This window comes from Macadamia integrifolia, chromosome 13, assembly GCF_013358625.1.
Source record: "Macadamia integrifolia cultivar HAES 741 chromosome 13, SCU_Mint_v3, whole genome shotgun sequence".
Lineage (NCBI taxonomy): Eukaryota > Viridiplantae > Streptophyta > Magnoliopsida > Proteales > Proteaceae > Macadamia > Macadamia integrifolia.
Window position 1 is genome coordinate 14129398 of NC_056569.1, and position 10657 is coordinate 14140054.

The window sequence follows — 10657 nt, forward strand, 5'->3', positions numbered from 1 at the left end:
GGCTCACTAAGCACGGTTTCGAACATTGTTTTGTTTTTTTTTTTTTTTTTTTTTTTTGATAGGTAATTTGTATGTATTAAGGAAAAAGAAAAATATAAAAATACAGATTAAGGCAACCCCTACAACCTTCTTTGGGAAGACCAAAAGAAAGGTTGAGAGGTCCTAAATCAAAGTATGAATATATGTGTTTTTTCCACCTTTTCTCTTTTCTTTTTGGGTTTTGTCATATATATATATATATATATATATTTGTTTCTTTTTTCATGAGGAGATGGTTTGGTGAGATTTATTCGCTTAAATCTCTGTTATGATGAACTATTTGGAAATTTGTCATGGTGAGATTACACGAGAAAGCACACCAATGCCAAGACTCAAATTTAAGGTCAATAAATTAAAAGGAAAGCGAATAAATGGCAGGTTATCTCAGTGAAGGACCTATGCTCACATATGCACAGTGAAGGAGAACAACACCGACGGTGGCATTGTATCGAAAAGTGCCTGTGTGTGTGTGTGTGTGTGGGTGAAGAGAACGTGGATAAAAACATGAGTTTTAGTCAATAGAGTATAATAGTTATTTTAATGTGTGTGTGTGGGTGAAGAAAACATGGATAAAAACACGAGTTTTAGTGAATAGAGTATAATAGTTATTTTAACTCCTCACTTAACAGCGATTGACAGCAGAGGATTTGAGTCTAATTTTGTATTACAAATATAGTGTTCTTATAATAATGGCATTCTCTAGAGGATGGCACTATAAATTATCTTTTATTTTATTTTATTTTTTTGTGAAAGGCTTGTGACTTTATGTTTCTTTATCAGGTTGCTTTTACTAAACAGGTAAATATAGATAATACTTTTACCAAAAAATAATAATATATATAGATAATATAATCATTATTAAAACAAATTTTCAATTTTAAAGCACAAAAAGAAACAAAGTTGGGTTGCCTTTAAGCTTGATATGTCAAAAAATTATGGGAGTGATTTTTTTTTTTTTGGTTTCAACCTCTCGTATGCTTTTGACCTATCAAGCTTAAAGGCAGCCCAACCTGTTTCTCTTTATGCTTATTAGAGAGCGATTTAAGTTAACTCCTTACTTTGACCGATTTCTTTACAATACAGTTTTTTTATTTTATCTCCATATCAATACACCGAGATGGGATCAATTAGAATCAGTATCAGCGACTCAATACTAATCAATATCGGTGGATTTGATACCAACTACTTAAACTATACCCTCTTACCGGTGGATACCATTTTAATACCTATATGGATTAGCTTGGAACGGGCTGTATCGAAAAGATTTACCATTCCTTTAAAAAATAATATTATGATTTTACCCTTAAACTATTCATGTGGATCAGGATAGAAAAGGCCAATACTGAGTACTGACTGTTCCGTTTCGATTTTTAGGGAAAAAAATCTTCTGTAATTCCGATCTCGTACAATTCCATGAAATACCACCTTCAAGGGGTGACACGTGTATATACCAATGCAATGGTCCATATTTGATTTAAATGACTCTTCACTGATTTAAAGTTTTATTAGTTGTACCAGATCTAGACCATTGCATTGGTATCAATACATGTGTCACCCCTTGAAAATGGTATTTCGCGGAATTATACAAGATTGGAATTGCAGACGATTTCAACCCGATTTTTAGAACCAAGTTCCAAACACTGTTCCTGGTATTGTGTGTTCCGAAATTGATCAAGAAAAAGATTTAATCAAACCCCATTACTTATCCCATTAGAATAAAATCAATAAATATTAATTCTCCCTGATCACTGATGCGACTATGAAATTGGGGTTGAGAGTGTGAGATAGAGATGCCAGAGATGGTTGTCCAAAGCTTCCGTAGGTGGTAATAGACTGTACAGCAGTCGATATTTGAGGCTGAGACACAGATTACTCTAAGGAAGTTTAGGGTTTTTGGTCACATAAAGATTGCAACTCTCGGCTCCTGCGGTCTTGGAAGGTCGCAGTGTCGTTAAGGGATTAGGAACAATCAGGGACTCTTTGTTCTGACGCACGCAGTTGGTAGTGCTTTTTTTTTTTTTCTCTAAAATTCACCACGATTCTGAGCTTCTGAGTGTCACTGTGAAACTGAGTTGTGGGTTTTTTGTATGAGAGATTCGATGGATGAACGATGCCGGAAGGGGAAAGACAACATTATAGAATTGGATCAGAGATGAGGGGATATGATTGCCAAGACGAGAAGACGATGAACAGTGGAGTATTGAATTCTAAGGTGGCGACTGGATTGACCCAAAGGACCGATGCATTTTCCGCTGACTAACTGACTGACTGAGATGCGAAAGTGGAAGTAACACTAACAGGTAACAATCGTCAAATTCATACCCAGCTCTAGACGCCAAACTCTGACCTGTCGTCAACTCCCAACATTTCTTTTCTTCGGATTTTTTTTTTTCCTTTTAAAGAGCTGTGTATGGTTGGTTTTCACAAATTGATTCCTGGTTTCTTCTTCTTCTTTCTATTTCTTTATCTGATTTCTCTGCTTCTATTGTTGAACTCTCTTTGCTCTACATCTCTCTCTCTTGAAGAAGAAAAAAAAAAGATGTCTGCTGTGGGACAGCTTTTAGGAGGGTCCTTTCTCTCTGCCTTCCTTCAGGTGGCTTTCGAAAGGTTTGCCTCTCCTGAGTTGCTGGACTTCTTACTCAGATGGGAAATCGACTTGGATGAAGTGGAGTCACTGAAGCGGACGTCAGCCATGATTCAGGCCTTATCTGATGAAGCTGAAGTGAAGCAATTCACCAACGTTGCTGTGAAACTGTGGCTGGACCACCTCAAACAACTCCTCTATGATGCGGAGGACATACTGGATGAGTATGCTACTGAACTTCTACGCCTGAAATTGGAATCAGCTAACCAAACACAACAGGTACGCAACCCCTCTGTTCCTCTCACACCATCAAGTCAAACTAGTAGTGTTTCTTCTTGGTTGAACTCAGGCATGGAATCTGCAATTAAGAGCATTAATCAAACTTTAGAAGGAATACAAAGCATTGGGCCTAAGGTTTGTAACATTGCTGAAGAACTGAGGGGAATTAAAAGATTTCGATCTGAAGTCAAGGAAATCAACCAGAGGTTAAAAAGTGTAGCACAAGAAGGTGTTGCTCTAGGTTTGAACTCGAGCATGGGATTTGGGTACTCAAGGCCCGTGGTATTCAGTCAAAGGCCACCATCAAGTTCTTTGGTGAATAAATATAAAGTTTTTGGCCGAGAGGAAGATATGGAGAAGATTGTTGGATGGTTGCTATCAGACAAAACTCCATGTCCTTCTGACAATAACAATAATTTCTCAGTGCTACCCATAGTCGGCATGGGTGGAGTTGGGAAGACGACCCTTGCTCAACTTGTTTATAACGATGAGAGAGTTAAGAAGCATTTTCATTTGAAAGCTTGGGTGTGTGTATCAGAGGATTTTGATGTGGTGAGATTAACCAAAGAAATTCTCGAGTCAGCCACGGGGGCATCGCCACTTTCTAATTCACTGGACATGCTACATCTGAAACTTCAAGAAGCACTGAGCGAGAAAAGATTCTTATTGGTTCTAGATGACGTGTGGAATGAGAATTATGAGAGATGGGATACGTTAAGCACCACTTTTGCATTCGGTAGTCCAGGAAGCAAGATATTGATTACAACACGGAACAAAGGTGTTGCATCAATTGTGCGCACTGCTCCAAATGATCATTGTTTAAAAGGTTTATCAGAAGAGGCTTGTTTTTCATTGATTAGAAGGCATGCTTTCATGGATGAAAATACATCTGCTGCAAATCAAAAGTTGGAAGTATTTGGGCATGAAATTGTGAAGAAATGTAAGGGTTTACCTTTGGCTGTAAAGACACTTGCTGGTCTCTTGCGAGATAAAAGGGAGAACAATCAGTGGAAAGCTATTTTGGAGAATGAAATATGGGATTTAAGAGAGAATGAGATCCTTCCATCACTCATGTTGAGCTACTATCATCTACCACCTCTTCTGAAGAGATGCTTCGCATACTGTGCTTTGTTTCCCAAAGACTATGTATTTAGCAAGATTGAAATAGTCGTGTTGTGGATGGCGGAAGGTATTGTTCAACCGGAAGGAATAAAACGTTTGGAAGATATAGCGGGTGAGTATTTTGATGAACTAATTATGAGGTCCTTCTTTGAGTTATCTAATTGTTTTCATCCTTTGGTGGTAAGCCGGTTGTTTATTAACATATCAAAAGAATTTCATAGGAGATCATTTTTTGAGTCATCCAGTAACATAAGATCAGGGTTTGTGATGCATGATTTGATCCATGATTTGGCACAATTTGTTTCGGGTGGAATATATTGTAAGAAAGAGTATGATAGGCAATCCCAAGTTCTTACTACAACTCGTCACTTGTCTTACGTTATGGATAATTATAATGTTGAGGCGACAGGATTTGGGGCCGTGAAAACCTTACGCACCCTTCTAACTCTAAATGATGTTGCAGGTAGTCCTATATACTTTTTTCCCACCATGCAATTCAAATTCCAGTTCCTACGTGTGCTACGTTTCAGAAATTGTTGCAATTGTGAGTTGCCTGATTCAGTTGGCAAGTTGAAACATCTAAGGCTTCTTGATCTCTCATTTTCTGATATTGTGAAGTTACCCGACTCAATTGGAAGTCTTTACAATCTACAGTCGTTGGTGCTAAGTGGTTGTGGAAGGCTAAAACAGTTGCCTGAAGATATGGGTAACCTCGTAAACCTTCGAATTCTTATTTTCCCTAGACATTGGTGTTTCCGTAAAATTCCATTAGGAGTGGGTAACTTGACTAATCTTGAAAGTTTGGGCACACTCGATGCGGGACCAAAACAAAAGTTGTCCCAACTCCGTGGGACTCTAGACAATTCAAATTTGGAAAATTTAGGCAATAATGGGGCAGAAGCTATGGTGGCCAGGCAACATCTTCTTGGGCTACAACTGCACAAGCTCACATCACTCCGATATCTTCAAATATCAATCTGTGAGAATCTGGAGTTATTATCCAAGGCACTATACACTCTAACATCTCTACGAAGATTAGTAATTGAAAGTTGCCCTGATCTTGTGTCCTTCCGGGAAACAAGATTGCCCACTTCGCTTCAAGAGTTGAAAATCTTTGATTGTGAGAATCTGAGGTCACTACCAAAGGAGCTACACACCCTAATGTCTCTCAAAGAGTTTGCAATCGATAGTTGCCCTGCTCTTGTCTCCTTCCAGGAAACAAGGTTACCCACTATGCTTGAAGAATTGGAGATCATAGATTGTGAGAATTTGAAGTCCCTGCCCATGGGACTCCTACACAACCTCACGTCCTTCCAAAGATTAGAAATCAAAGAGTGCCCTGCTCTTGAATCCATTCCAGACATGGAGTTATCTACTGCGCTTTGTGAGGTATCAATTTTAAATTGTGCGCAGCTAAATTGCTTTCCCAAGGGGCTGAACAAACTCACAAATCTTAAACAACTGGAAATTGTGGACTGTTTTTTTCTTATGGAGTGCAAGAATCTTGAACCCCTACATACCTTTGGTCTTCATAATCTCATATATCTTTCATATCTCACCATTGGTGGATGTCGTGCTCTCCTGTCCATTCCAAATGGCCTGCTTCCCACCAACCTTCAGGATTTTTGCATCAAGGACTGCCCAATTCTTGAATCCCTATATGATGGACTCTCTGACCTGACCTCTCTTAAATGTTTGGAGATCCATAATTGTCCAAAGCTGACACCACGGTACCAAAAGAAGGAAGGAGAAGAGTGGTCCAAGATTGCCCAAATCCCGAAGGTGATAATAGATGGCATATGGCAATAAAGCCTAAACACCGCATGTGGGTCTAGCCTCTTATAATTAAATCAATGGATGGAGTACTACAGACAGAGTGTCTATTAAGCAAAACTACAATAAAAGCAGAGATGCATTGCAGCTAATATAATGAGGTATTTCTTCTATAATCAGATATGTATAGTTCATGTTATGCCATATGTGATTATAATTTAATTTCTCTTCATAGGTGAATCACGAGATGGAATGTCTTTCTTTGAAAATGCTCAAGAACAAACAAAAAGTGGCATGGAAATTTTATGGAACTTTAATTTCTCTCATGTGGAAATGCATTTCTTTGAAATTGCTCAGGAAAATAGACAAAGCAACATGGCAATTGCATGGGACTTTACAGCAAATTAATGCAACCTAGCATTTATCTATAAGTTATCACTTTTCAGCATCCCATTAGTTTTCTGCCCACCCTAAAGCTTCAATTGGTCACCAAAAATCATGGAAGTTCAGTACAAGAGGAATCTCTTCTACAATTTGGCAACATATTAGTGGGTTGGTTAAACTGTTACATCTCTCTCTCTCTCTCACTCTAATTTACTTTTCAGCTTTTTGCAGAATTAGTGGAATGTCAGAATTGTGGGGTTAATTAATTCTATTCGCACTTGCATTCTCCACTAAGTATAGAACTTTGTCTTATGCATGTGAGTCGGAGATTTAATGCTCAATATTGTTGCCTTTTAACCTTCCTATATTTACCATTCCAGTTGTAACCCTCCTTGATGTTATGGACTCTCACCTAATATCACAGAACCATAGGCCATTTTGTATTCATCAAATTCAGATACAGTGCTGAATCCCCTCACAACCTTATATAAAAGACACAAAAACAGAGTCAAACTGAGTTTAAAACCTTTTTCAGACAATAAAAATCTACAGAAAATGAAGTAAATTAAGCAACTTAGAACAGGGCTGGACTCATAAAGTCCCTTATCCAACCAACTATTAACACTAAACAACAACTGAAATAAAAACTAGGCATGAGTAGTAAACGTGAACATCCCACATGCTATTCTGACATGTTATATCTTTCTTTCTTTAGTAGAAATTCTAAATCATAGGGAAATGAAGAAAGATGAGAGAAAGGAAGCTAAACCAATGGAGTATTTTCAAGATACTTAACACATTTCAATAGTCTTCTGGCGCTTGAAAATTTGGACTTCCAATTTCATCAAAGGGGATGAAGAACCAAACTTCTTGTCTTTGTTGTAATGTAGCAATGGAAGAAATGGTGCATGGCTGCTATTAGATGGCCTAACATTATAAGTATGCTTCAAAAAGTCTTTTCCTCTTCTCCTAAGTGGAATGGAACTACTTTGAAAATTTGGAAGGTAATTTAGGATGACCATAGTGTTGACCAAAGGTAGATGCAAGGTCCATTCCAAATCTTAGTCCAAGTTGATTGTTCTTGTCTAAAGAGAAATTTTTAAGGCATATTGAAGGATATAAAGATAATTATTTTAAGCAATTAGGCACCTTTTTTTTTTTTTTTTCATATTGTGTTATAGCACTCATCAATTCAAAAGTGAAAATGCTCAAGCATGTAGATAAGAATTATGCTGCATGTAGATAAGAATTCATGTATGTTAATTGATGTTCATAAAGTCAAGAATTATTATTCCATTAGTTCATAAAATAATAGCAATTATATGAAAAAGTAATTACATTTTATTTCTGAAAGTTCTCACTTAAAATCAATACAATCCATTAATTATATCAATACATCTATATAGAACCAGAAAATAAGGATTTATTAGTGATGAAATTGGCAATAATGACTTGTGTCAAACTTGACACTAGCCCTCTTCTATTTATAATGAGATATGAGTACAAGAACAGTTCTGTCCTTATGGAATGGAACTACATTTTCAAATAAGTCTTTTCCTCATCATATGTCATGCTTTGTTGTCCATTCCAAATGGCCTGCTTCCCACCAACCTTCGGGATTTTTGCATCAAGGACTGCCCATTTCTTGAATCACTATATGATGGACTCTCTGACCTAGCCTCTCTTAATGTTTGGAGATCCATAATTGTCCAATGCTGACACAACGGTACCAAAAGAAGGAAGGAGAAGAGTGGTCCAAGATTGACCAAAGGTTTTTTTTGCTAACGACCGGTATCCAGGCCTACTAGTCCCACAGGCTCATACTGACCCCACAACTGCATGGACTGGGTCATACCGGGGTTGAATGAGAACCATTCAACTTTCACTGAAAGCAATGAAGAGCACTAAACACCCCCGTGTGAGTGGCCCAAGGTGTGCCTAGTGGGAGTCAAACTTAGGACGTCCGAATTTACAGCTCGTAACAAGTTTGTTGCTCATCAACTGGACTACCCCCTTGGGTTCCCTAAAGGTGATGATAGATGTCATATGGCAATAAAGCCTACATGGCACACGTGGGTCTAGCCTCTTATTGTTAAATCTGTGATGGAGTTCCACAGACAAAGAGTGTCTATTATGCAAAACCACAATAAAAGCAGAGAAGCATTGCAAAACTTTTATGCTGCCAAAATCTATCATTGTTAAAATCTCATACTTTTGGATCTTATGTTGTTCTTTCATGTCAAATTCTGCTGAAATGGTATTCAGCTCTATGACAGTATTGACTTACATGTGCCATTTATTTTCTATTTCAGTGTTTATTTCAAGTGTTACAGAGATCAATTATCATGCTTTTTGTCTTAATTGTATGGAGCTTTCCCCCAGTGTGTTCTGTTTTTACTAATTTTAAGTACTCAAGAGGTGGTGGATAACAATTCACAACTAAATATATTTACTTATATAGATGAAAAATAAACAAGGACAGCATTGGATGAGTTTTGCTGCTTGAAAAATCTGAAATGAGGTTGCTATACTCTTCAAGTGCTTAATTTTGAAGGTTTTCAATGAGGTACTTGAACATATTCCTTTTTTATACTTTCTACTCATCTTCAGAGATCATTGACAAGTCCTCTTGAACCCCTAGGGAAGAACAAAAGAGGAGAGAGCAGAGAGAGATGATCATAATAGCTATAAAGTTGCTCAATTTGAAAAAGAATTAAAGCTTGAGAGATACAGATAGACCAGAGACACTGCAACAGACTCAGTATATTGGAACAAGAATTAATAATAGAGTAAAGAAAAACCAAATCCCTTCATTATACTTAAAATGGTTACAAACTGGATAGCTTTTGACCGCCCACCAACCCACCCACCAGCATTATGAATTGCCTTCTCCTTGTGGTTTTAAATTACTCTCTATCCCCAACCTCCACAATTTTTTAATGATTTGCTCCACTATCTCTGACAACTCAAAAAAACTGTTTGGATGGGTTACCTGTGTCTTTCACAAAGGCAAATGTATCTCATTAATAACAAATTATTTGATAACAGGAATGTATATTGAGGCAAGCACAAGGGGTCTTCTATATGGATTAAAACAAGTCAGATCTCTGGGATGAACGATCAATGAAGTTTCGTTTGGAGTGATACAAAGGAGGTAGAACAATTCATTTATTCGATCATGTTCAGAATTCTAACTCATTTGATTTTTAATTTGATCTGAATCCAATGGTCCTTTGTACAGCTGGAATAAGGTCTAATAAAGCTGATTCAACTGGATAACTTTGTAAGTTTTTTTTTTTTTCTTCTATAAAAGAAAAAAAAATGATGATTTAACAATTTGGCTGTGCCATATGGGTCATTTGTTTAAATTCATCCATTTTAGAAGATCTGGTTGTATTGTGAATTCTTGCTTGTTCAATTTTTTATTTTCATTTAGAACCAATGGATCCTGTAGGATGACTTCGTATAATTGTTGGTCATTTAGTCATTTTCCCTTCAAATTGTAAAATGCATTAACTGTATTTCTCTCGCGCAGGCGTGCAAGAATTCTTTCATGAGAATTCAAAATTCAAAGTTTTTAATCTGACTTCCAATCCAACGAGGTGAATTTCCTTTATTGCCTTGGTGACTCCAAGGACTTTGATTTTCCACGGTCTAAGGTTGGACAATGGATTTGAGAGAAAGAGATAAATTAGGAATTTTATTAAGTTACAAACAACAATTATAGAGTTTCTAAAGAAATGAAACTCTCTAAAAGATTAGGACAAAAGGGAAAGGAAACTAAATCTAAATCTACTTCTATGAATCTATCATAAAGAGAGATAACATCTGAGTGTTTTGTGTGTAAGTTGTTGGATTCCTTCATGCTATTTATGCTTCTACTTTAAATAATTCCTAAATTTCAAACATATGGTTTCTGATAACCATTCTTGTCTTTCTTTCTCGCCTTTCTTTTTCATGAAGCTTCTAATAATTGAATGCCACTTGTTGAAAAAAGATAAAACAATTTTCAGCACGTGGCCAAATTACTCCACATCCTTTCTTTTTAGGTTCATTTGATAACTGTCTTTCCATGTTGACCGTGAACCATCTAAGGGGTCCAATAAAAATTCAAAATTTGGTACCTAGTGGATCATGTTGGATGATTTAGCACAATTGGAATAAGGTTGAGGAACGCCGGTCCAAGTGATGATGTACCAATTTAGATGCTCAAAATGGATCATACCATATGTATTGGACGATGAGATAAGATAAGATTTTTTACTTATTTGATTTTTTTTAATCAAAGTCCAAGGGACCTTTAGAATGACTTGTATAGTATAGGGTCCTGAATCCTGATAGACCAATCGAAAGAAAATGTATTTTATTGATGCATCTTCAATGCAATATTTCACGGTCTTCTTTAATTATGTTTTTCACAATTCCACCAGAGAAGAACAATAGTGTTTATTAAGCTTCACAAAATAGGGGGGTATA

General features: G+C 36.8%; 1 protein-coding gene across 13 annotated transcripts; it reads left to right on the plus strand.

Moving 5' to 3' along the window:
• The first annotated feature begins 1768 nt into the window (after positions 1-1768).
• Positions 1769-9827, plus strand: LOC122059900 (disease resistance protein RGA2-like). Of its 13 annotated transcripts, none has more exons than XM_042622961.1 (5): positions 1769-2040; positions 2134-2339; positions 2565-5958; positions 6155-6349; positions 9230-9637. In XM_042622961.1, the coding sequence occupies exon 3, from the start codon at positions 2579-2581 to the stop codon at positions 5831-5833; it is 3255 nt and encodes a 1084-aa protein (XP_042478895.1). In that variant the 5' UTR covers positions 1769-2040; positions 2134-2339; positions 2565-2578; the 3' UTR covers positions 5834-5958; positions 6155-6349; positions 9230-9637. The 13 variants fall into 13 exon arrangements, with proteins under 13 accessions (XP_042478895.1, XP_042478893.1, XP_042478892.1 ...); XM_042622955.1 differs by lacking the exons at positions 1769-2040; positions 2134-2339 and adding an exon at positions 9717-9827 and having other exon boundaries at positions 2347-5958; positions 9230-9335; positions 9423-9464; XM_042622959.1 differs by having other exon boundaries at positions 1769-2339; positions 2562-5958.
• The last annotated feature ends 830 nt before the right edge of the window (positions 9828-10657 follow it).